The sequence below is a fragment of the Musa acuminata genome, chromosome BXJ1-11, assembly GCF_036884655.1.
Source record: "Musa acuminata AAA Group cultivar baxijiao chromosome BXJ1-11, Cavendish_Baxijiao_AAA, whole genome shotgun sequence".
Classification (NCBI taxonomy): Eukaryota; Viridiplantae; Streptophyta; class Magnoliopsida; order Zingiberales; family Musaceae; genus Musa; species Musa acuminata.
Genome location: NC_088337.1, coordinates 4,544,670 through 4,571,657, shown reverse-complemented (window position 1 = coordinate 4,571,657; position 26,988 = coordinate 4,544,670). Strand labels below are relative to the sequence as shown.

General features: G+C 39.4%; 5 protein-coding genes across 12 annotated transcripts; 3 read left to right on the top strand and 2 right to left on the bottom strand.

Moving 5' to 3' along the window:
• Positions 1-781: 781 nt before the first annotated feature.
• LOC135596967 (probable serine/threonine-protein kinase At1g01540) lies at positions 782-14,286 on the top strand. 8 transcript variants are annotated; one of them, XM_065089302.1, is made up of 10 exons: positions 782-974; positions 4,083-4,176; positions 5,689-6,168; positions 6,334-8,232; positions 8,337-8,557; positions 9,098-9,224; positions 9,302-9,373; positions 9,495-9,672; positions 9,775-9,907; positions 13,163-14,286. In XM_065089302.1, the coding sequence occupies exons 4-10, from the start codon at positions 8,079-8,081 to the stop codon at positions 13,412-13,414; spliced, it is 1,137 nt and encodes a 378-aa protein (XP_064945374.1). In that variant the 5' UTR covers positions 782-974; positions 4,083-4,176; positions 5,689-6,168; positions 6,334-8,078; the 3' UTR covers positions 13,415-14,286. The 8 variants fall into 8 exon arrangements, with proteins under 8 accessions (XP_064945374.1, XP_064945375.1, XP_064945371.1 ...); XM_065089303.1 differs by having other exon boundaries at positions 5,565-6,168; XM_065089299.1 differs by having other exon boundaries at positions 1,107-6,168.
• Positions 14,287-15,693: 1,407 nt separating this feature from the next.
• LOC135596966 (nucleolar protein 56-like) lies at positions 15,694-20,148 on the bottom strand. The gene is made up of 5 exons (XM_065089296.1): positions 20,003-20,148; positions 18,120-18,280; positions 16,214-16,275; positions 16,060-16,140; positions 15,694-15,997 (listed from the first exon to the last, which is right to left on the bottom strand). The coding sequence occupies exons 1-5, from the start codon at positions 20,119-20,121 to the stop codon at positions 15,941-15,943; spliced, it is 480 nt and encodes a 159-aa protein (XP_064945368.1). The 5' UTR covers positions 20,122-20,148; the 3' UTR covers positions 15,694-15,940.
• A 612-nt stretch (positions 20,149-20,760) lies between these two features.
• LOC135596393 (sugar transport protein MST3-like) lies at positions 20,761-21,126 on the bottom strand. Its single transcript, XM_065088450.1, has one exon. The coding sequence runs from the start codon at positions 21,124-21,126 to the stop codon at positions 20,761-20,763; it is 366 nt and encodes a 121-aa protein (XP_064944522.1).
• Positions 21,127-22,491: 1,365 nt separating this feature from the next.
• Positions 22,492-24,135, top strand: LOC135596965 (protein LATERAL BRANCHING OXIDOREDUCTASE 1-like). The gene is made up of 4 exons (XM_065089295.1): positions 22,492-22,871; positions 22,961-23,208; positions 23,298-23,622; positions 23,707-24,135. The coding sequence occupies exons 1-4, from the start codon at positions 22,602-22,604 to the stop codon at positions 23,959-23,961; spliced, it is 1,098 nt and encodes a 365-aa protein (XP_064945367.1). The 5' UTR covers positions 22,492-22,601; the 3' UTR covers positions 23,962-24,135.
• Positions 24,136-25,192: 1,057 nt separating this feature from the next.
• On the top strand, positions 25,193-26,914 carry LOC135596963 (protein LATERAL BRANCHING OXIDOREDUCTASE 1-like). The gene is made up of 4 exons (XM_065089293.1): positions 25,193-25,544; positions 25,620-25,867; positions 25,932-26,256; positions 26,328-26,914. Exons 1-4 carry the CDS (start codon positions 25,272-25,274, stop codon positions 26,577-26,579), a joined length of 1,098 nt encoding a protein of 365 aa, XP_064945365.1. The 5' UTR covers positions 25,193-25,271; the 3' UTR covers positions 26,580-26,914.
• The last annotated feature ends 74 nt before the right edge of the window (positions 26,915-26,988 follow it).

Genomic DNA, 26,988 nt, shown 5'->3' with positions numbered 1-26,988 from the left:
ATTGTTTTCTTTTGAACATCAAAACAAATTGTTAGTTAATGCAAAAAAGAAGTATACCCTCTCCCAACTTAGAATTCATGCAAGTATACCTTGAGAATTTCTTCATAGCAACGTAGATGCTGATCCCCATAAACACAATGGGCAACATAGTTTGAAAATTACAGCACTTGGTGCAGCAGAGCATGGTTGATAATGGGTCTTCTTCTGTCTTGCATGGGAAATATTCTGAAAGCGTGAACAATGATGAGGCCTGGTTGGCGGTGGCGTGCAGAAGACAATAAGACAAACAGTGGGCGTGCATGCCCAACGAAACTGATGATGCTAATCGCCTTGCTCCAATACAATCCATCAAATTCAGTATACCTTGAGAATTTCTTCATAGCAACGTAGATGCTGATCCCCATAAACACAATGGGCAACGTAGTTTGAAAATTACAACACTTGGTGCAGCAGCGCATGCTTGATAATGGGTCTTCTTCTGTATTGCATGGGAAATATTCTGAAAGCGTGAACAATGATGAGGCCTGGTTGGCGGTGGCGTGCAGAAGACAATAAGACAAACAGTGGGTGTGCATGCCCAATGAAACTGATGATGCTAATCGCCTTGCTCCAATACAATCCATCAAATTCTAATCTCAGAAACAAAAATCTAAAGTTTAAGAAGGGAAACGAAGAGAAGAAAACGGCCTAAGTGGGGCATCCCGTGGCTCTTATCACGTGTTCGCCACGTGAGGCATTCCGTATCCCGATCTCTTCCCGCCGACATAAATCCTCTTGCAGAAAATAAGAGAACGAAAAGAGAAGCCGCCCTCGACCGGTCTCCGGCTTCGGTTCCGTGCTCTTCTGTTTGCGTTCCTCTTCCCCCCTTCTGCTTCCTCGCCGTCGCTCCACCGCTTGAGATGGGCCGAAGCTCATTCGCTTCAGCCTTGGCATCGTCTTTCGTCGTCACTACCCTACGGCGTCGTCGGCATCTGGTCTGCTTCTTTCGACGTTTCGTTGTCCTCTTATCTCATCCTCCTCCTTATTTCGATTTGCTTAGAATGTTGAGGTGATATTTATTGTTTTGGCTGGTGGCTTCATACGATTCGGTGCCAATTGTTTCTTAGGGCGGATTGCGGAGGAGGTCCTCGATAAAAGGATTTATGGTTCTACGCCGGCAGGGCAGAATGACTTGCCTTTCCGATCAACTGCTACTATTCACCATGATTCTCTCTCTCTCTCTCTCTCTCTCTCTCTCTCTCTCTCTCTCTCTCTCTCTCTCTCTCTCTCAGCTTTTAATTCATTTAGATGTAATTACGCGTTGTTCTAGGTCTGGTTCTCAGTTCTGAGTTCAAAATTTTGGGAGTTGAATGTACTTGCACTACATAATCGAACTGTTGGACTGTGATTAATAGCTTAATCTAAGGGATAGCTTAATGGGGTTATTCACTGTGCTGGGAGAATTTTCTGGCCTTTGGCAGTTGACATAGACCAGCTAGATCGAGCTCGGATCTTTAAGGAGCCCACCATCGAGTTTAGGATTTAAGATGAAGATTAAATTGTTCTTGCGAGTCAGTTAATGTTGTCCGAAACACTTGTTGGCTAAATTGGATCATCTAGGATCGTAAAAAGTCATCTGACTGTGACGGTTTGAGGTAGTCGTATTAGGGCTGTAGAGCTCTAAGCTGATTTCTAACAGTATATGATGCCCAAAACCCTACTTGATAGATTCTAGCAACAGCTGCAATGCTGTTGAACTGTAAGGCTGCTGTAGGCTGAAATTTTCAATATCTTCTAGTGGACATAAAAATTGATTTAGGGACTTCTAAAGTTGTTTTGTGATATTCTTCTTCACAAGGAACATCTTCAGATGCTACTGGTGTGACTTTGGCAACGTTGTTCTCATCAATTCTTTCTTATAAAGATTGTAGGGTTGCAATGGAGTCACGTCTAATATCTATTTTGTCCAAGGGCACTTTGATTTGAATAAAACATGTACACATCTTTTCCATCAATCTTCAACATCTCTTTGAGATCTTTGTCCTTCTCTTTACTGTCGGTGGAAGTGCAAATTAACATATTTTTAGGCTACTTAGGCATCTTCATTTTACAAATTTTGCACTATTAGTTGATGAGATGGTTTGCATAATTTTGTTGATTGGCAATAATAGTTGTAGTGGTGTTTGCTCGACTTCCAAATATGTTATTTTGGAGCTATTATCATTTTCGTGGAGGATTTGAAGTAGTGGTGGATCTTAGTAATTTTTATTGAATATCCTACTATATGGTTGAGAATGCAGTTGGTATAGAGTATCCTCTGGTGGTGTTCAGATCATTGATAATTTGTTAAGCTCATCAGTGTAATTCTTGCAGTAGTACTGACACCTGATTGATCTATGAAGTTGGTTGGTCAACCTAGATGAATTTTCCAACCAATAGATCTATGTGGACCCTCCTCATATCTATGATAAGCTTGGCATTGATGCCAGGGTAGTCATGTGGAAAACTATGTTAGAGTTGTTGATTGACCATTGGATGAATAAAAAATTGCGTCATAGTAGTCACCATTTGGGACTTTGTAGTAGGCGTACGGGAAAGATTATGGTGGAGTTTAGCAGGGGTTCATGAGGTTGCAAAAGGAGGACCCCAATCTGGGGTAGGGCAGTGAAGAAGATCATGAAGGATATGTTAGCTCTGTTACTATATTGGTTGGAAGGATCTCCTCTTATGAGACTACTGTCTTCGAGGGGAAGTAGTATATATATATTACACACATAAAAGAGGGGGAGGGAGAGAGAAATGAGAAAGATTTAATATTTAGAAGATCCCGGTCATGCCTTTTGTCTTACAAGTTCACTTATTTATAGTAGTCGTGAGACAGGGGAATTGATCTCGTCTGCCCATTATGACTGGGTTTTGTGTTATTTGTGCTTAAACTGCAAATAGTGAACATGCATATGCAGTTTGGTTTGTAAGAAACTCTGCAGTTTCTGTAAGGTAAGCATAATAATAATTTGAAATGAAAATTTTCAATATGTATATAGTGTTGTGAAATGTGTCAAGCAGTACAACAATTCTCATATGAACAGCATGTCTGACATGTGAATAATCTGCTAGAAAAGAAGTTCATGACCCGTGGGCCTTCCACCTCCATGCGGCATTGCTTCTTCAAGCCTTCACCCATTGCGGAAAATTCCCCGCTCCTGCCTGTCAGATTTTTGGCTTTTCTAAACTGTGTTTTATGCATCTCTGCTTCTTGATTTCTGTTTAAAACTCCGATATTAGTTCTTGTGATTGATAAATGCCTCACAAGTTTGTAACTTGTGGTTTCTCAAAATGATGCAGAGCTGATAATGAAAGAATTACAACATTCACAATAGGTTCTGGAAAGGGCATTGTCATTCTTTTCAAATGCCAGATGTTGCTTTGCTGCTTCAAATATTTGATTCTTTGAAGGTGTTTAATATCATTAAATAAAAGTGAACAGATTATGCAGTTGCAATTGGGTAAATAAAAGTGTTTAATAACAAACATATGTTGAGGTCTAAATTCCATCTACTTCAGGAACAAGTAATGGTTTTATAATTTGCCTTAGACATGAACTCGCTATACTTATGCTCCGGTCAACAGCAGGCTATGGTCCCTGAGGTTCAGAGCAGAGCTTTTAAACTAGAAATATGAAATCACTTCTCCACCACATGTATGAATTTACCTTGGTAAACAAAAGTTAGTGAACTTCCTAGTTGCTACTCTAAAATGGAATGTGAAACTATATGGCTTAAGATATCATATTGTCTTCCACGTTAGTTTGAATTTTAAAAGATGATGAGCTAGGTTTTTGCTTTTCTGCTGTTGATTATTTGGAGCTAATTATTAGTTACAGGATTCAGCATGAAGTGGTTATATTGGTCATTCTTACCTTGTTGTATATTAGTAAACTTAAGACATCATCTTTCCTGATCATCTTCATAATATCTTTGTGATTGTAGAAGATTGAATTATTTGGAGATGGATAGATTATCTATAAAATCACTGATATCCTCTGATGGAATTCCCGCTATAGTTTTGAGTCATCATTATTGTACTAACTACTAACAGAACAGGTAACTCCTTCACTTCAACAAGTATTTGGACTTCTTGGTGCTGCCTTGAACCACTGCTATCCAGAAAGGACTTTTCCTGTCAGGTTAATATTTGGTAAGCATTATTCTTTTGCTTCTAATTTTGGGTCTATAATTTTGTTCTGGCTAGGAAATTTTAACAAACTACAGGTGTAAGCACCATAGATATTTATAGTTCAATATCTTGTTTTGATATTTTTATTCTAATAAAGGATTTACTTGAGAGTAGGATTGAAATAGGATATATTTGGCTTGGTAAAAGAGGATTCTTCATTCTGTAAACCACAAAGATGTTTAAATAAATTTGTTACAAATGTCTAAATATATTTATTGCAATCAATAGATTTAGTTTAGCAGGTACTTCTGATATGGATATTGTTCATGCACGTACAGTTATGTAGAGTGTGGCTGTTGGTCATAAATGTAACTAGATATCCAATCATAGATCGTTAATATTATTTCTGTAAACTAATTGTTGTCTTATATTTTTGTTGATATGCATGCATTGGATTACGGAGACTATCCTTAGAAACTAAATGTTTTAGTAAAATAGGACTAAATCCGAATACATAAGATGTAATTTTAATAATTCTACGAATAGATAAGAAAATATAGTTAAATTAGGATGAATATGTTCTTTTAAGTAAAAGTTTTAGGTATCTTGGATTAATCATTTAACAAGATAGAGAGATTGATGGAGATATTATTCATAAAGTAAAATCAAAATAGTTAAAATGACATGGAACTTTAGGAGTCTTGTGTGATCATCGGATATATTTGAAATTTAAAGAAAATTTTTATAAAACAGTTATGAGACCAACAATGTTTTATGGATCTGAGTATAAGATAATTAAGAAACTATGTATACAAAAAAATTGTGTTGCCGAGATGAGAATATTAGATGGATCTATGAAGTTACTAAAAAAGATAAGAAAAAAAATACTTTTATTTGTGAACAATTAGGTATTGCTTTGATAGAGGATAATATAAGAGAAAATCATTTAAGATAGTATGAGTATATGTTTAAGAGACATACGGATGTAGTAGTCGGAATATGTGAAATGATTAATGTTAATATTACAAGAAAAGGTAAAGAAAAATTTTAAAAAAAAATAATAGAAACTATAAATAAATATTTAAGTATTTTAAACTCAATTAAACATATAACTTTTTATTAATCTCAATAATGATAAAAGATTTATACAATCGATTCTAAATAATTGAGAGTTACGATTTTATTGTTATTATGATGCGTGACATATTGAAAGTGATTGGATCTTGAAAGGTGGGGGGCAATGCAATTAATTCTCTTGCAAGTTTAGTCTTTTATGAGAGAAGCTAACTCGATCATAATTGATGGGTTATGGTTTGCAAAAAGCAGCTCCGCCTGCTTTCCCTCTCCACCTTCCATGGATCTTTCTTATCACAGTCCGCGCTGATTGAGAACTTACTAAATTGTCACAGCATCGCAGGGAACTTACTAAATTATGCAGATCTTACATGCAATTTGGCTGGGTCTCGGCGTTGGTCGAGGATCACAGGACAGCATGTGTTGTAGGCTGACCCTCGTGGATTATCTTTTTCGCAGAGCAGAGATTACTCCAACTCATCCAATTTGTTTCTTCTGCCTACTCCAATGAGGTTTCTTGGATCTTGTTAGCTGTGTGCTGCACCATTCAACTTGGACTTTGAATGGATTAGATCCCGTACTGTTCTGCAATATTTTTGAGCTCAGCTGTGAACTAGAAAGCTGATGAGCCTCGCTGGCTTTGCTGTACTGGAGCAGCTGCAGAGCTGGAGCAGCGTAGGCCAACCTATGACTTTGGACATCTCCTGCGTACGGTTTAGAATATAAGCCTCGGAGGGCCAAGTCCGATTACTGATCATACAGGCTGGCCACGGAAGAGGCAGTCCAAGAGCAGCAGTCATTGGATTCTCCTCGAGTCCCATGTGTTTCTTTTCTCCTCTTTCCAATTATTCCAACACTTGTTTCTTCGACTCCATGCAATCATTTGGTCCTTTCAAGTCGATTGTATCTCAGCCTCAACAACATGCAATTTATCATCAGGTAATGGGGGATAAAATCTCGTGCATAACGATTAGCCTGCTGGCCTGCGACTCTGCTGCAAATTAGCATGGTCCAGTCCAGCCTATAATATAAGTTTCTTATATTACTTCTACTTGTTTCTTCATGATCTTTTTTGCATGTCGTTAACAAGAGTGTGCTGGTTAGTTTGCAGAAAGAAAGCTTGCGGACACTCGAGTCTTGTGTCTTGGATGCAAAGTTGGATGCTTTAATGTTGGTGTCGAGCAAGTTGGTGCTCACATTCATAATCCTGGACTTGAGCTTTGAACATAATGATGGCCAATAGTAAAAAGGAAAAAGAATGTAAAGAAAAAGGTCTTCCTGGTTGTTCCGTGAATCTCCAGTGAACTGAAGTGGCCTACTAATACTTTATGAAATAGTCAAACAAGCCAAGTTTGGCTTGTAATGTCAGAGAGATCATATGGTGCAAGTGGCTTTTGGAAAGTGCACTTAATATATATGTTATAGCCTCACCATCTCCAATATCATGCAGCTTATTCCAGGAGACAAGACTTGGAACATCCTCCAGGTTTAATGTCTTCAAACTCTCAGTTTTGCCCTCCAGTATATTTAAACTATCATGTCTTAAAATAAAAATACCATTCAATCTTTTACCAGGCTTTCCGGTCTTTCCAGTGACCAGAGAGCAGCATAGAGTGGAGCAGCAGCAAAGCAAAATGACCTCACTCCTTCACAGTAGACGAGGAAAACGAATTAGATACATAGATAGGGCACACAGGAGGCCAGCAAGTAGCAGGGTATGGGGAGGGAGACTACTCCACTAACAATATGGCAACTTTCCATAACGCCCATTCCCTCCCCTAATCTTAACTCTGGTGGCGGTGAACCCACGTCGACCGGAGCAGCAGAAGCTCAACCTTTTGTCCTTCCACATGAGACCATGGGGGAATGGGAAAGAAATCCCGTAATTGAGAGATCTCGTACCACCTCTCTCCAATCCTCTGTGTCCACTGTGGTCATCGTTGATGGTATCCGATTAAAAGGTACTGTCCCCTCACCCCTGTCCACTTCCTGCTGGTAAATCTCCCACATTTACAGCCACAGGCCCACGCTTGCTCCCTCCCCGCATACGTTCTTCTCAGTCCTACTTGTATACAGTATGCACTCAGATTGAGAGATTTGGCAGGACTGGTACGTACAATACAACAAACACATGGTAGGCAGACCTTTGTTCCTTGCGCGCTCATTCAATTGTGTCATGTGGGGTTTGGGGCTCCCGTCTCTTCTTTTGGGTTCTTTCGGTTGGTTTGTTCATCCTTTCCGCCTTGGGGCCTCTTGCGGATAGTCGAGTGAGTGAGCCTAAGCTGGGAGTGCTCGATCGAGTGGAATATATGTCACCATCGACTACTACGAATTTTCGACCGACGATGTAGGAATGGTATATGTCGGCTTGAGCTATTCTTGTTTTCGCAAGGTGATGGTCTGTGGAAACAGATAGCAGTGGCATTTTGTCCATTAATGGATGGATCACTGGTCGATGGCCTGTCTTCCAATTTAATGTTAACTGGATTCTGAGTATCATCCCGGTTGGGTTTTGTCAGTTTTAGTTGCCTGCAATCAATCACCTCAAAAACCAATTTGGCAGTATTAACATGCAAGATTTAAACAGTCACGTTACAGAGAAGCGTCGCATCGGATCCAGTGTCCCTGCCAGACGTAGAAGTATTCTTTGGTGGATTAGTGGACGGTTGAATCACTGGAAAAATTTTTTGAGTGTGGTTGGAATATATTTTTCGAATTGCTTCCGTTTTGGGACTCCCATTTAATGGAATAGGTCATGCATTGGTGTCAAGGTAGTTGTCTCTTGTGCTGTCGTTCGTCATCCAAGAATCAATGTTTTGGTTTATTGGACCAAGTCAAGCCTCTAACAGATGTCAAATTTAGTTGCAGCCGTAGTTGGAGGAGCTGCAGGAGGTCTTGCATTCTTGGTGATTGTCATTGGGTTTCTGTGGTTTTATTTTTTGCACTGTAGGACCCCTGCAAATAAAAGTTCTGAGACTGGTTCTTCCGACCCATCTACGCTGGGTAAGTGAAACTACTTTATATGTTGCAGAAAGTATTTAAGGTTCTGATTGCATATGCTAATCTTTTGATAGATAACCTGCTCTTTTGGTACTTGTTATGTGCAGTGGAATGGAATAGGAGAGATCAGATATCATCTTCAGGTTGTGGTCGGAGTGCTAGGCAATTTACTTTAGAAGAGTTGGAAGAAGCTACTAAAAACTTTAGCGAAAGCAATCTTGTTGGCACTGGTAGTTTCGGTTTGGTGTACAAAGGTTTGCTTCTTGACGGGACTCTTGTGGCAATTAAAAGGCGTGTAAGTGTTCCAAGGCAGAAATTTGTCGAAGAGGTAAATCAGCTTGCTGAATTAAAATGTTTCAACAATTTCTTATGCATCATCTTTTGACTCTTCACTGCCTCTTTCTATTTAAATTTTCTTTTTCCTTGATGACGTGCAATTCTGCGCATAGAAAATCCTATGTGATATATTAAGTTAATCAATCTAATGATAATCGATGCCAATAAATAGTTTCATCACTTCGATATGTTAGTAAGGTCATTATAGTACACACTGATGTGAAGCAACTGTTATTAATCGGTAACATCTGGTTTTTTTAGTTTTCATGTCCTAGTCAACTTATGTCAACCCAGTTGGTTTATGTGCTTAATCCCGTGTGTTCTATGCTTTCTTCAAAACTCTGAATGGTTATGCATTCTCCAGGTAGCTCAGATAATAGAGTTGCTTCTTCTCTACTTTTTCTCTTCACTTGAATTTGTTCATATGCATTTGCCTTCAAAGAACATTTTCTTTTTCTTGAGCAGCACCTGCAATCATTACACTTTTGAAGTGTCAATCCATACTAAATCACATATCTTGATTTTTAAACAGGTTGAAATTTTATCAGAGATCAGGCACCGCAACCTAGTTACTCTTATTGGTTATTGTGAGGAAGGTGGTTTGCAAATGCTAGTTTTTGAATACTTGCCTAATGGAGGTGTCTCTCGTCACTTGTATGGTAATGTTCAATTAACTTAATCAGAGGCACTTTTCTAACTGTTTTATACATATAAACAAGCTTGATTATTTTGGCAGATGGGGAACAACATTCACTCTCAAGGCTTGAATTTAAACAAAGGCTTGCAATAGCTATTGGAGCAGCCAAAGGTAACTTTTATTTTTTTGATGACTAAACCAGGAAAAAAGCTAATCGATTGTAGTCTAGAGAGCAAAAATTATCTTTGCCATAAGCTGAAAAAAAAAACTGTTTCAATATCTTAAATTGCAGGATTAGCTCATCTGCACAGTCTTGCACCTCCTTTGGTACATAAAGACTTCAAAACAAATAATGTCTTGGTTGATGAGAACTTTATTGCAAAAGTAGCTGATGCAGGTCTTCATAAATTAGTGCAAGGAAGTGGAGAAATTGGGCCTCAAGGAAGTAGCAGTATCTTCCAAGATCCAGAGTAAATTAATTTTTGACAATTTTCATCTCATTTTTTCCACTCAACCAGTAGAATATCATATTGACTTATATGGCTATTGTACAACCATATGTTTTTTCCCAGGGTTGGAGAGTTAGGAGGATTTTCTGAAGCCAGTGATGTTTACAGCTTTGGTGTGTTTCTTCTAGAGTTCATAAGTGGCATGGAGGTGGCACATTGCTTCTCTCTAGATTCACACAGTTTCTTAGCCCAGTGGGTAATATTATACACACATTTAACAAGCTGTTTTAGGTCATGTAGCTTTTCTATCGTGTTGTGAGTTGGTGCTTTTAAAAAGCATGAACACATCTTGATGCAAATATATGTTTTCCTTGAATTTACCATTGCCATTCAGCATAAAGTTCAAAACTGCATAAGCAATGAACCTCATGCTAATTATATTTCACAGATTAGCAAATGTCTGCCAGAACCAAATTTAACCAAGATATTTTATGGCTAAACAAGTAGCATTTATGATTACCTGGAAGAACAGGATACACAAGGTACAAACGACTAATTGGTTTACACTTTAGGATAAGCTTGTGGGTGCTATATCCATTTTGTTTTATATTCTTAAATTTAGTAGCAGAATAATCTATGTTATCATGCTGAAAAGTGAAAGTATAAACATAAATGACAACATTGTCAGTTGTTTCCTAGGAATGCACTCTGTAAAAAGCATGATAAAAATATGTATAACTTTCTTTCACAGTAAAGATCATACAATAAGCAGCTTCAATGACATATTCAAGACTAGTGAAGAAAAAATTTAGTTGTGCCTTTAATTGCAAGTGCTCATGCCCTCTTCATTCAATATATTACCCTTTTTGCATGACCCATTCAAGTCTGCAAATGAATCCATGGACTATTTCATTATGTTCTTCTCAAATCTGTATAATAGGGGAAAAGAAGTAAAAGTCTGACAATTATCACTTTTTTTCTTTATATTTGGGAAACCAAGAATTATTTTTTTCAAATTAGGCAGAACTGAATTCTCATACTCAGTGAAATTAGATAAGGGGCTCTAAACTTTTACTTATCATTCTGCCATTTACACTTGAGGGCAAGAATAGGTACCTTCCACATGTAATTTATCACTCATAATATTTCTCAAATACATTTGTTTAGATCAGGCAGAACTGGATACTGATGGTCACAAAAATTAGATACTGGCCTCCAAACTGTTACTTGTCGGACTGCTATCTTATTTTGGGGGCAAAAACAAGTGTGTTACACTTGTAATTTATCACTCATGATAGTTCACAAATCAATATCACTGTAGCTCAATTTAATTATAATTTTTTTGTTATTATTTTGTAGAAAAAAAGGAATTTCATAGTTGAAATGTATTGAGCAACTAGATTTTGATACAACAGAATGCCATTAATTTCTATTTTTTGAATGATTATGTTTGGTCTCTGAATTTGTTGATGCACCATCATCTTCAAGGATAATTTGCAGAACATGCATTATTATCCATGGAGATCAAGCTTTACTAGTGTTGAACATTTTTTATATAAAGTTTAGCCAATATAACTATATGAGATTAAGTCTTGTGAATGCAACATTGAAGAAAGTTGGAGAAGAAGGGTTCCTTGGTACATATGATTTGTTCAGAAAATGGGAGGGTGAGATCAAAGAAGACCTGATGTAAAGTAAAATGCCAATTGAAATTATCTTCTTCGAGGCATGACCTTAGGCCCGAACAAAAATAGTATCAATAGTGTGTACCCAAAGCATAACATCATGCACTGTACATGCTGCTACAAGATGAGCAGCATCTTGTAATAGTCATGCATTGAGCCATGCCAAACCTTTGTGTTTGGCATCTATTGTGCCAATACTTGACTAAGTGGCTCGATCCTATGAAATTAAATGCTTGGATACAGAATATGATATGCACATTCTGCTTATATAGGAAATATTGTTTTTATGCAGAGTTAGGACACTAATTGCATCATTCATTGCTATAAAGTTTGTCTTGTCTAGATTCCTAAACAATAAAATTAAACTTAGTATCGTAACACCTCAATGAAGTTCTATGTGTAAGCTATTACAAAATTCCGTAAAAGATTTTAACATTTGAATATCACACGAGTAATTTAAACCAAACTTTTATCATAGGACATGCTTACTTTTAAAAGTTTTATGTAAATAAATTAGTTGGTTGGCCACCCATTCGGCCCATTGTCTGAAAAGAAAAACCAAAAGAAAGAATCGTCAAGTGGATTAACAATGGCAGTTGCTTCAGAATTGAATATAGTGTATGTACTCTTACATGTCTTAACTGAAGAACAAACTGTATATATTAATTTATTATGTAATCTATTTTTGTAATACAAGGTTAGCCTATACAAGAATAGATTGGAAGCGAACTTACAAATGATTTTTACGTCAAAAATGCTTTGATTGGCAACCTGCAGGTTAAGCAAGCATGATGACAAGGATACCTTGATGACTTAGCATGGTCATATGACATCTGATTACTGGTTAAGGTTATTTGGAGATATAATAAAGATTAAATAATATGAAATTCTGACTTATTGGTTTATTAAAATTATGTCAGTTTTTTCTACATTAATGTTCTGAATATGTTTTGATATTTTAAATATTTTCTAGAAATTGGGTATATCGTTAACAACTAAGTTACAAAAGCAGTCTCTACTTGCAAAAATAAAGTTGCATACATTTCTTCTCTACAGTGACATTGGCCAAAGTATTGCACAGTGGGCTGTTCTTTTCTTTAGAGTGCCTTCATGCCATAATAAGGTTGCTCCTTCATGACTTGGACGACAAAGGTTCAAGTCAGAAGAATCGCTTTTCTACTTGCAAATAGCAAGGGTGTGTGTGCTTGTTCTCTCTAAACCTCACATTGGCAAGAGCCTTGTATGCAAGGCCAACCCCTTTTATTTTCTAAATCTTATTCAATATGGCTTCAGCTGGAGTTTTTATGCATCTAATTACTGTTTAGAATTTCTAAATCTTATTCAATATGGCTTTTGATATGTTTTTTGGTCATCTAACAACTGCCTAATTTTTTGTCCCTTGTTCCGTCAATAATAATGACTATTAACCTGAGTAGACTACAGAATATTTAAGAGAAAGATTTTGCAACATCTCAGATCGGTAAAGACTGTGGATTTTATCCGGTAGGATAGCCTACAATACCTTTCTAAACTTTAGAATTAAATTTACTTGCCTATTCATACATATCCTGGATTTATCATTAGTTAGTTATGGTGCTTTAGATCAATGAGTTGCCTAGAACACTATTTAATAGACAAATAACTATACAAAAATTCCACTAGTCCTCAGGTGCTTCTTTTCTCCTAGCCTGGATTTATCATTAGTTACAGTGCTTTAGATTGATAAGTTGTCAAGAATGCTCTTGCCACTAGTCTTCAAATGCCCCTTTTCTTGTTTCCGATTTTTTTTTAGTTCATCTCTGAGTAATCTTGCTTCATTATACAAGGTGGAAGCACATGCAGGTTCAAATGATCTCATCGATCGCAGGCTCGGTAATGCCTTTACCTCTGAGGGAATGAAAGAGCTAATTGCACTAACCCTTCGATGCTTGAATCCATCTGGGCATAACCGTCCAAAGATGCGAGCGATCGCTGTGGAGCTTGATCAGATTCTCGAGACCGAGATGGCACTGACAACAGTCATGGGTGATGGTACTGCCATAGTTACCCTCGGGAGCCACTTATTTACTTCGACATGAACAACGAAACATCTGTTATTTGATCATAACAAGTCCCAAGAACATAGCTTTTTGTCCAGGGAACCACCACCAGATTTGCTGCTTTTAAAGCTGCAGTACCAGATTATTTTTTATGATGGCAAATGGGCACTCTTGGCTGTAATGATCAGTGGTGAAGTTCAACTTCTATTACCTCTGAGGTGGCTTTGATGAAGCACACCATGACAACAAATGAAGCTTCATATATGATTCAACTAATTCTTGAATTGTGTAAAATGATTCTGTGGAAGAGTCCATTGAGGTGTTTGTTATTCTACATGTGGGGAGAGCTCCCCTTCCTCTTCTACAAAGCCCAGTGTTTGTTATCTCTTACTCCCAAAGTTGGGAGTTCTTTTTCAGGGAGCCTCAACATTACTATGCCAAATAGGAGCGCTGTAAAGAGAACACACAAGTGGAATTGCCACCTTGCAATCAGACCATTTTGCTGGCCTGATGACCACAGTTTCATGTTTGATGACCACAGTTTAAATGATATGTGCTGGAGGAGTGAACTGATGACCACAGTTTCATGTTTGATGATGACTGCTCCATTTTGCTGGCCTTGACTCGTGTGATAATAGGATCGACAGTCAAAAGCACCGCTACGTCTCTCTTCAGTTCTCACCTGTATGGCTTTCGACGCCTCGCATTTTGATGCCGGCGACATGTCTTCAACCGGTCCGGCGTGTTTAATGATGGTAGAAAAAGGTAAGTCCACTGTGTTAAGAGTATATTTATACCTAATCGCTAGGGGTAGAAGATTTCTTAGACTATTCCATGCTCCCCGAATATTCTTTGGACTTTTGTGATTTGGATTCCACGTGGCAGTTACATATCGGATGGTAATTAATCGATAATTTATTCTCGATCATTTATCCCTTCCAAAGTATATTTCAGGGATCTTACAAGAGGGGCTTGAAGTACGGTATTTAGTTCATTCGACATGAGGTCGAGTTTTCTTGACTTATGTATCTCGAGCATATTATGCTTTATATTTCTATTATGGTGGATTTATCTTCATGTGGGTTGGGTTTTCTCAACTCACGTATCTCAAACACATTTTATCTTCTGCCTCTATTATGATAGATTCTTCATGCGGGTCTAGTTTTCTCGACTCACTCATCTCATACACATTTTGTCTTATGCTTCAATCATAATGAATTTTCTCTTCACGCATGTTAGATTTTTCTAACCCATGCGTCTCAGGCATATTTTGTCTTATGTTTTTGTCATATCAGATTTCCCTTTATGTGAGTTGGTTTTTCAACTCATGTGCCTCGAGCACATTTGGCCTTGTGTCTCTATCATGATGGTTCCCCTTTACATGAGTCGGGTTTTCCTAACTCATGCGTCTCAAGCACATTTGATCTTGTGCTTCCACTATAGTGGATTCTTTATGCGGGTATTGTTTTCTCGACACACGTCCACCATAACGAATTTCTCTTTATGCTGGTTAAGTTCTTCTAACTCATGCGTATTGAGCACATTTTGCCTTATGTCTTTGTCGTAGCAATTTTTTTTTCACATAAGTCGGGTTTTTTTACCTTTGCGCCTCGGGCACATTTGGCTATATGCCTTTGCCATGACGAATTTTAACGTTTTTCAAATTTTTTATTTGATACTTTTTGAGTCTACCCCGCTAGTTATATATGTTCTACAATGAATGATAACACATGTGACATAACATGCACTCTTTTTTATATTATTATTATTATTATTATTATTATTATTATTATTATTATTATTATTATTATTATATATATATATATATATATATATATATATATATATATATATATATATATATATATATATATATATAATGATATCTATGAATCTTTGTAATGAAAATCAGATCACGATGAGATCACAATAATGAAACTGATTTCGTCTTTAAACACAAACCCTAAATAATCCCGATTATAGATTACTCAAGAGGAATATCAAGATAACCGAACATACAAATATACTATATATCTATCCACATGATTGAAATAACTAATCTTATAACTGCTAGTGTGAAGACACTAAAAATACAAGATACTTATTAGAAAAGCTGAATGATTGATAATACCTCATTGAAATATTCTTTGAGCTTTTCTTCGTGCTGAAATAGAAATGAAAAATGACCTAAACTCCACATAATGATTAGTATAAGAAACAAATTAAATATTTTAAAAAATATTTTTTAACAATTTATATTGATTACAAAGAGAAAATACAAGGGCTTTGCCCCTTAAAGTTACATGGGAGAAAATATCTAAAACAAATCAATCTTAGTCTCATTTTTTGGACTAGATATCTTGATGAGAATAGCCTTCCAAAATCCAGTTGCTATCCCTCAAATAAGACAAAGAAGAGAACCATGAAATATGTTACAACAAAAACAAGCTCCCAAATGACGAAACTGAACGATTTGCCTCTCATTGTTTGACCCGAGAAAATGACGATAATAGCGTTTCCAAATCCAGCTGCTAAATCTCAACTAAGACAAAGTTCTATCAAATATCACAATTTGGGCTTCTTCCGTTTTGCAGTCTTATACGCTTTTGAGCTTTGCGTGGCCTGTAACCGAAAGGAGCATAAGCAAGGATTGATAGGAAAAGGAAAGCAAAAAATTACATTACCTTTGTCTTCTTCTTCTTCTTGTTCTTCTTCCTTTTCTTTTGCTGTTTCTCTTCTTCTTTATCATCGTCTTCTTCCAAATTCTGCAGTTTATGCATCTATAGTATATTACACAGTGCATTACCAACAACGAACAAAAAATCTCAAGAGTTCTACCTCAACGGAGTCCTCAAAAGAAGCAACATGCCGTATTTTACTTCCCAAAGTTGAAGACATCCCTAAATTATCAGAAGGGAATAAAGATCATGGCTGTCAGCTGCATGATTAAAAGACAAAAGAAGCAGCCTAAACAAGAAAGCTAAAGCAATGCTGGCACTCTAGCAAAGTATATTGGAAAAATATTTATGATTTCAGTCATAATAACAACAAAATTTATCTTGTAATAATAAAAGCTGCCTATATAGACAAACTTAATCATTTGTCTTGTAATTCATATCTCATAGATGACAATATATGGATCTTTGAGGAGTGGATCTGTCACATGAGCATAAACTGAAACTCAACCAGGCATAAGTACCAAACAACCTAGTCTTTTGTGATTTCAAGAAAGTCCCTCTAGGATAGCCATCTTTGCAAGGAACGAACTCAATCAAGTGATACCGTCAGACTGACAACTAAGTAATGAGCTTTAACCGGTTCCTAGTGTTGCCACTAGCAGACATAGGATATGGGATATTAGAACAAATCTAACTTATTCAGATAGGACAATACTTGACATGAACATGGCAATTCATGCATCTATATTCTCAATATATTATAAAAATAGGTCTATATGAGTCTGTTTTTAACTGTTTTTAATGCGTTTAATGTTTAGTTTTAGAAAATATTGAGTTCTTTCTTTAGTGATGGAGTCCTAGTCACAACACAAATGGTTAAAGTTTATATGCTGTAGCATGAACAGTAGCATACGACAGTGAGCATACAGTATTTGGGCAGATTGTTTCTACAATAAACTTCTGAGAAGTCTAAGATATTTAAGATATGTCTATAAATTCTCTTTAGATGATCTAAAAAATAACTGTTGTTTTTGCTGTTGACTTCTCAAATAGTGGTGGATTCCTAATGGATTAAGGGAGGCTGCAAACTTTGTTGTCTGGCTTGGACAAGGAGGACAAAATACCACATCTTTGATGATTCATCTTAAGAAACAATGGCACCACAAAAAAAAAAAAAATCTCAAAATCAACATACAAAAATGGGACACAAGCATGAATTCAAATATTTAAAATATAAATATAAAAATGTATATACTAGCTAAAATAATTATAATTTTTATTTTATATTACTTTCAATATTTTAGAAGGAATTTTAGCGATTTTAAAAACTTAAAAAAGGCTACCCTGTTTAGGGAGACTCCTATCAATGCGATGTTTAGGGAGAATCAATGTATACAACCTTACCTCTACGTAGAAATTTAGAGAGTCAATATAACTATTTCAAAAACTGTAAAATTAAAAATAGATTTATCGAATTTAAAGATATTTTAAGAATACTCTTCTCCAAGTGTGAAGATGTGACAAAGCACTCGACCACTGAAGTGCTGAGGTACCTGAGGGTTGGCTTAGTCCTACTACTTTTTTTGTTGGCAAAGTGGCGATCAAGGGTTTGAGAGGATGCTCGGAGGAGAGAGGAAAGGAGGACAATCAGTGAGAGCACCAGCCAAGTTAACGATCAAACAATGGGATTAGTATTATTTGGATGAGACTGAAAAGTACATTGCATTGCAGTGAAGATTTTACAAATCCAATATTAGAGAAAGATGGTGAAATGACTAAGAGAATCAATATAGTTCAGCACTCAAAATCTCCATCAAAAGGCATTCCAATAGCCTTCACATGAACATTACGTACAAGCATGCTGAAGTTGAAATTGTATGATATTTGGGTTAATCTTATTAAAAAATGGAGAAAGAAAGGAAGAAAATGACGATAGATTGGAAACATAATGTATCATAAAGTTAAGAACCAGTAAAGTCTTCTTGAAAAGAAGACTATAAGGAACTCCATAAGAACTTATCTATGAGATGAACAACCTCACAAAATTGCTGGAATTGAAGTTTTACCTTTACTAGCAACCACTGTTTCTTTTGCATTTTTTACGGCTAGTTCAACAAGATTAGGATCCAAAGAGTTAAGTCCATCAGGATGTTGAAGCTTTCTCTCAAGAAACTTTGCTAAGGCAGCAGCCTTATTAGTTGTCATAGGTCCACTTGGGTGAGCCAATCTATGTATAAAAACAGTATCAGCATATAACAAGCAAACTCATAAGATCTCTCTAAGAAATATTAGCTACTCAACAACAGGAGATCACAGAAAACATTATAGGTCACACCCAATTAAATTTGTATGTCACATATGCATAGTAATTAATTGTCAAATAGCCGCAAGCTCTTGCAGGAATTTTGTTTCCATACAACTCAGGCACCCAACAATTTGTTTGGCTATTAGTCTGCTGCGTGTATATCTGTGATAATTACAAAACCCTGGTGTCACTAGTTATATCCAACCACTAAAAAACGTCAGTTATATCCAACCACTAAAAAATGTCAGACTGTTTACAAAGCCTTCGTGGCCTACACTGCTAGGTGAGCACCTAGAGAAATGATACTAAAACAAATACAATAGTCTGATAAAATACTCTCAACATCTATGATGATGCACATACAATTATCTATCAACAATGACAAAAAAAAAAGAGATTGCAAATGCAAAAAAAGGAAGTTGTATGAATATAAAAGAGATCACAAGCACTTGCAGGAATTTTGTTTCCATGCAACTCAAGCGCCTAACAACTTATTTGACTACTAATCTGTTTATACATATGATCAGTAAAAAACCATGGCCACTAGTTACATCCAACGACTAAAAGTTGTTGAGCTGTTCTATTATAAAACCTTTGTAACCTACATTGCTAGGCGAGCACCAAGAGAACATATACTAAAAATCAAAAGAAAAGTCTGAAAAGAAAATTCATATATTTAGTATGATAAAGGGAAGCTCCTTAGCCTTAACATCCTTGTGTTTATCAAATCATTAAATTATCTTTCTGTCAGATTCTTCTGAGTCTCGATTCATATCTTTAGTCAATTTCTAAATTATTTTCAATTTTCTTTTATTATTCTTGAAGCCTCTGTCACACTTTCTTCATTTCCTCATTTCAGATGCAACTTGCATGATAATTTTTATTTGTTTCACCACTGGGGTTATCTTAGAAAAGGTTTCTGTAGTCAAGTGTTACTTCGACTAGTAAAAGCAGCATCCATGCGGATCCTAAATATAGCTTAAATTTGTCGCACTTTCTTATTTCAATTTCTTACAGGCACAATTTGCATGCTAACTTTCGTTTGTTTCTCTAATGGACTTATCTGGTGATAGATTTTTGTATTTGGGTGTTACTTCAGCGATAAGTCAGATGAGACAACCTACAAAGGTAACAAAATTGCACTTAAAGTGGCATAGATTCATTAGGTTTTAAAAGAAACCTAACCGTTGCTTTTGGGAAGTCCCACCACCCCTTACATGATTAAGAGACAAAAGCATCTGATTAGTATCCAACATCTTGAAATACGCGTCTTTTAAATTACATGAGAAGATACTTCAAACCCTACAGAACATGAAGATGATAAGACGAACCCTCGCACACATCGTTCAAGCTCTTGAGAGCATGAAAACTAGAATCAAGATTGCTATTTTCCCATGTAAATATTCTAAAATCTTCAGAAGGTTCGCTCTTTACCATCCCCATGACATCAGGCCAACCAGGAAACCTATAACTGTCAAGAGCTACGGAGATGACTGGCCAGTTTTTTCTTTTTTTTTGTATATAATGCATTATAACCCAATAGGACTCAATAGTCACAAAAACCAAGTCAAGTAGTAGAAGAAGAAGAATACGAAAACCCTAATCCTAATAAAGGCAGGAGGAGGTCAAAGAAGGGGGAACGACCTGGGCTGGGAACGTGAGGAAGACGACGGCGGTAAGGGTAGCGGCGCAAATTTGCTCGCGCGAAGCGCGCGACGCTCGTCTTCGGCGAGAGACTGGAGAGTCTCCTCTGCTTCCACCATTGCTGCGCTCCAAAATCCCCAATTTCCCTCGACTCAACGAGTTAAAGTACCTCCGCTTCGTCTGTTATAATTTAATAGGGCCGGAAACGGATCGGATGCGGGAAAAGCATATCCGAATCCGCTTGTAATTACGAATGCGGAAGATGTCAAAATAGGCAGATTAACATTCGGATATTACATTGCAAAAATAAAAACATTTAGATATTCCATAAATTTAAATATTTATTGAGACATTTGGTGTAATATTGTACAAGCGAAAGATCTCAAGTTCTACTCCATATAATATAATAAAAAATATTTTTTATTTTTTTAAAGTATACTAATATTACATAAATTATCGTCGATCAAAAAGAGATCATTTCGAGTCAACGCATGACTCCTGCTAAGGTTGAATAAAAATATATATATATAATAATTTTGAAAGTATAATAATAAGAATTGAAGTTACAAAAGTACTATGGAAGCTAAATAAGATTATATATACATATATATATATATATATATATATATGTATGTATGTATGTATGTATATATATTAACTACAATCAACTACAACAAGAAAGATGGCTCACTTAAGCGCAGCAGATAAGAACAGAGCAATGGCAGTTAAAAGATTTATGGATCTTCTTCTATATGTTACTACTGTGCACTCAGCAATATTTGTGTGGTCGTCAGCTTTGATAGCTGACTAATGAACATTCGTGCACCGGCCTGCAGAAAGAGTCGGCGCCTTCCCGACTTATCCACGGTCGCGATGGAGACAAAAAGGTGGCGAAGACATTGACGAGGCCACTGATCACAGCGGACATGAGGGAGGGAGACATTATCGCCGAAGCCGATGGTCTCGAACGATACCGGGGCATAGAAGATGATGACGTTAATGCCAGTGAGTTGCTGAAAGAAGGGGATGAGGACAGCCATGGTGAGCTGAGCCCTATACTTCCTCTGCATTATGTTGCTCCAAGGGTGCTCGATCGTCTTCGACTCCTCGCTGGCCGCAACCATGTCCTCGTACTACTCGTCGACGTCATCGGTGCCACGGATCCTTCGGAGCATTGCCTTGGCCGTCTCGTCGTGCCCACGCTCGATAAGGGAGTTACGAGCCAAAGGTGATGATGGCGGCCGGCACAGCGGCGAGGGCCATGCTGGCGCCACCCCCGATGAGGTTGGCGGCGACGATGCCGATGGCGATCATGAGTTGGGAGCCGATATTGAGCATTCCACGGAATAATGTTTTGTCATTTTAGGCTCCTCTGCTTTATATGGTAAACGTATCTTTAAAGACAGAGCTAATAATGTTCTGTCAATTTTCTTTTCTTTTGTTGCTAATTAATTAGACAAATTGACGGAATAAAAGACGCCCATTTTATATATTGCTACATGTAGCAAAAACCACAGAAAACGTAGATTTATTTGAGTAATCATACTTTTTCACACCAATAGCACATGAAATTGTTGAATAAGGTGTGTTCAAACGAGTTAGAATGAAAACGTTAAGGGTCGAATCGAATCGAACTTGATCGGTTTGGTTAGGTTGGAACCGCAGTAGCTACAGTGCCATCAAATTTTATGGGCAATGATTGTATGCTGTTTCCCTCTGCATGTTGGATTGGACAGCAGCCAGTATTCCATGGCCAACATGATAGCCATGCACTGAGAATTTGCAGTTCCTTTTGAAATGCATATAATAGCAGTATTAATTTTCTTATAAGATCTTATGATGCTATGTAAACTTTTATGCTTTTGCCTGTTGCAAAATCTTGTTGCTGTGTTGGATTGCTTGGGCTTGCAGAGAATTTTGTAGTTGATTCTTACTGCTGTGTCATCCCCTCTCTTCTGGTCCCTGGCTTCCAATGGCACATGGAGGAAGAAGAGAGCGGACGGTGGCGAGGGACTCAGGTAAAGAACGGTCCACCCAATTCAACTCTGTCATAATTACACCTCCCCTGTGCCATGCTTTATGACCGGCAAACCCCCCTCCACATGTCCATTCAGAGGACAAGTGTATGAGCTTTAGCAGAGACAAGAGTTCATGAGGGAATGGATGCCGAAGGTTCTCAGATTCTCCGCTTAGATCAATCACCAATGAGGTCGCACTGCCACTAACTCTGGTTGGGACACAGGAAACAGCTGTTGTCAAAGTTGGAGAGGGAGATGCTGCGCGGATTCTTTGTTGAGCTGTGGTGGCCATGCGGAGATCCCATTGTCCCTCCAATTCAGATTCTGTCGTCTTTGCCCACCCCACTTTCCATCACCACCTCTGATTCCATGATGTGCCCATTTGTTCCTTCGGTGGGAGGTCCCGGTCTTCGGTTGCTCGAGGAAATGGCTTAGTGGCAGCGGGCAAAGTGCGTCGAGAACCAACGGACGGCCGTGGGAGAGCCGATGGGCTCTATATATGGCCATGCTCTGCCGAGGCAGAAGCACAACACGAGCTAATTGCAGCAGAGTAGCAGTTGGTATACACTCTTGCGACCTCTATGGCTCCGGTGTTGTGCTCTAGCACGAGTTCTGAGATCAGGATCGGAGAGGTCGAAGACATCCAGGAGCTGCGGCGAGCTCGGCCGACGGCCGTCCCCGAGAGGTACGTGCGGGACACGAACGAGCGGCCGGCTCTGTCGACGATCCTCCCCTCCTCTCTGAGTGTCCCTGTCATCGACTTATCGAAGCTGGTCTGCGGCACCAAAAGACAGAGCCAGGAAGAGATGGCAAAGCTCACCGCTGCCTGCGAGGAGTGGGGCTTCTTCCAGGTAGCTTAATGGCTCATCCACCAACTTCTTCAGCACTTATTATAATGGTTGGGACACTGATCGATGCAGCATCAACCATGCGATGGCAGGTGATCAACCATGGGATAGAGAAAGAGTTGCTGGAGACCATGGAGAGGGTGGCGAAGGAGTTCTTCATGCTACCTTTGGAGGAGAAGGAGAAGTATCCAATGGCGCCAGGCACGATTCAGGGGTACGGCCATGCCTTCGTCTTCTCGGAGGATCAGAAGCTGGACTGGTGCAACATGCTTGCACTTGGTGTGGAGCCTGCCTTCATTAGAAAGCCTCATCTCTGGCCTACAAACCCAGCTAATTTAAGGTACTTCCATCTTGCCGTCACCGCAACAGAGAAGAACAAGTCTTCCCCTCGCATTTCCATCAGCTTCTAACATGTATACGCGATCACAGCTACACATTGGAGAAGTACTCGAAAAGCATACGAAGGCTCTGCCAGATTTTGCTCATGTTCATATCGAGGAGCCTTGGATTGAGCCCAAACTACTTCGACGAGATGTTCGGCGTGGCGGTGCAGGCCGTAAGGATGAACTACTACCCTCCATGCTCGAGGCCAGACCTCGTTCTGGGGCTCAGCCCTCACTCCGATGGCAGCGCCCTGACCGTGCTGCAGCAAGACACGGCATCCGTCGGCCTGCAAATTCTCAAAGACAACGCCTGGGTGCCCGTCCACCCCATCGCCGAAGCTCTCGTCATCAACATCGGTGACACGATCGAGGTCGGCGCCATCAGCCACCCTAGTTTTCTTCTCCATCTTAATCTGCCACCAAATCCTTTGCTGATCGACGCCACATGCACGCAGGTCCTGACGAATGGCAGGTACAGGAGCGTGGAGCACAGAGCCGTCACCAACAAAGAGACCGACAGGCTCTCGGTGGTCACCTTCTATGCTCCGAGCTACGACGTCGAGTTGGGCCCTGTTCCTGAGCTCGTCAATGACCAGCAGCCATGCAGGTACAGGCGATTCAATCATGGCGAGTACAGTCGCCACTACGTCACCAACAAGCTGCAGGGCAAGAAGACCCTGGAATTTGCCAAGATTCAGACAAGCTACTGAGCAAGAAAGCCAAACTCTAGACTTCTCCAAGTACATTCCCCTACTATGTCGACATGTATAAGCAGAATGATTAGCCAAGCATGTTGTGTTAAAGATATTTACACGAAGTGTGTAATGGGATGTGTGATCATATTAAGGTGAATATAAAGCCACCCATCTTGACTTTTGAACCCACTTTCCTGTAGCTTGTCATTCGTGGTCTTGAAAAGAAAGATGCTGGCAATTATGGGTTTGACATCTGATGGCAGCACCAACACCAATGACCACTTGAAAAAGAAGAGAGTTGGCGAAGAATGACTAGCAGATAAGCTTTGTCCAATCGATCATGGAGGAGCTTTTTCTCAGTGGCATGTGGAGTTGGGAATCTGGCGCAGCTTGGTACCAGATACTCCACTGTGCGTGTGCAAAAGCAATAGGCTGGGAACATGTTGATTGACTCTGATGACAGACAAAATGATTCTTCTTCTTCTTCTTCTTCTTTAAATTAAGCTAGATAAGTTTGTCGGCATCAAAATGCATAATCTAAGATGGCCAGCTCAAATTCTGGTAGATCAGCTCAAATGCATAATCTCCCTGTTAGACAGAGAGAGATTGTCCTGCACTACCAAACACAGTGGGAGCATGCAGGACTACCTACGATGCAGCACGTTGCATGCTAATGGGTAGGAAACTATCATCTCTGCTGTAGTTTTGACCTTCACAGTTCGACAATGTGTTCAAGTTTGTGGCAATCATCTCAGTGCAAGTCTCCATCTCATAGTGACTGTTTACGTATATAGCAGGAAGTACTATTTGTTGACTGAGATGTACTTCAAATGCAGGATTCATTGTTCAATTAGGCTCCATGATGATGTGTACTTAGTGTAATGCATACTGCATCAGAAAAAAAATCAGTAACAATGTTATGCTGCATGGCAATGAGAATAATAAGGCAGATCTTATAATGTATCCATGATGTTGGAGGCCAAAGTAATCATGTATGTGTTTGTACTGTCATTACAGTTCAACATTTTATCTAGTAGTATTTAATACATGTAAATAATTTATGGGAAGATACGACAAGGAATTGGCATCAAAGGAGAGAATGGATGACATGGACTACGTAATGCTGCGCTTAAACTAGTCATTAATTATGTATTAGATTAGGATATTAGACCGGGCTGTCTCTGCTAATTTGTAACGCGAAGATGCTTTGGTTGATCTGTTTTGTAAAAGGAGATGCCAATTTGTCTTCTCTTATAGCTTTATGTTCTTATTTGTATGAGCGTTCCCTGCAAACGAGGAGAAGAACACTTACTGATCGCAACGCAATGGCAACGAAGGAGAATTCCGGCACTGCAGTGATCGAAGGCCGCGTCGAGGACGTTCAAGAGCTACGGCGCTCTCATCCGACGGTGATCCCTGCGCGCTACGTGCGAGATGGCAACGAGAGGCCTTCTCCTGCTCTCTCGCCCATCCTCCCTTCCATGGACGTCCCCGTGATCGACTTATCGAGGCTGGGCAGCTGCAGCAGCAAAACACCAGAGCGTGAATCGGAGATGGCAAAGCTCGCTGCTGCCTGCGAAGGGTGGGGCTTCTTCCAGGTGCGTACTGCGCTTCTTCATCTCTCTTCTGGTTCCCCAGAAGCCGAAGCAGCACTGAGGCGATGACACATGCAGGTAATCAACCATGGAGTGGAGCATGAGCTGCTAGAGAAGATGGAGAAGCTGGCCAAGGAGTTCTTCATGCTGCCTTTGGAGGAGAAGGAGAAGTACCCGATGCCACCCGGTGGGATTCAGGGTTACGGCCACGCCTTCGTCTTCTCGGAGGAGCAGAAGCTGGACTGGTGCAACATGTTTGCGCTGGGCCTCGCGCCTGCCTTCATGAGAAAGCCTGAACTATGGCCCTCGAATCCACCTTCCTTCAGGTAACACATCGCCGCCGTGTATCTATCGCCATGCCCACGATTTATACCTGTATTACTGCTACAGTGAGACACTGGAGAAGTACTCCAACAGCATAAGACTACTATGTGAGACACTGCTCGGCTTCATCGCCGAGAGCCTCGGCCTCCGCCGCAGCTTCTTCAACGAGATGTTTGGGGAGGCCGTGCAAGCTGTGAGGATGAACTACTACCCGCCATGTTCGAGGCCGGACCTCGTTCTGGGGCTGACCCCGCACTCCGACGGCAGCGCCCTCACCGTCCTGCAGCAAGACACAGCATCCGTCGGCCTGCAGATCCTCAAAGACGGCGCCTGGCTTCCCGTCCATCCCATCGCCAACGCCCTCGTGGTCAACGTCGGCGACACGCTCGAGGTAAGAGCTCCGTGGGAAGCCCTATGCGTTCGATCCAGCGCGGGCGATCACTGACGTGACGAGACATGCAGGTGCTCACGAACGGCAAGTACAAGAGCGTGGAACACCGAGCGGTGACCAACCGGGAGAGCGACAGGCTCTCCATGGTCACATTCTACGCTCCCAGCTACGAGATCGAATTGGGTCCCGTTCCTGAACTGGTGAATGACAAGGCATGCTTGTATAGGAGATACAATCATGGCGAATACAGTCGCCACTACATCACCAACAAGCTGGAAGGGAAGAAGAGGTTGGAATTTGCCAAGATTCAGACGAGTCTCTGAGCAAGAAGGTCATCATCTCCAAATTAATCGCATTCCCCTCCACAAGTTTGTATATGCTTATGCATGATTTGTATTAGACGAGTTCTTACTCGTCGAGCATGGTGTCACATCGTATACATGCAGTGTATATATGGGGGGTGTAGAAATTGGATTAATGTGACACCAACTGCATCATAATGTATCAAACACACCACCATCATTTCCCTTTCTGCAGCATTCCATGGTTCACATCCCACTTCACCAAATTCATATGTTAATATGTAGAAAGTAGGGTGACTCATCTGCATGTATCATCCACATCCCTGACATAGCTGATCATTTTACATGCTACAAGCAAAGCAAGCATATATACTATAGAGAACCTTCTACATGCCGCAACATGTTATAAGCCCAAGTTGCCTGTTAATTA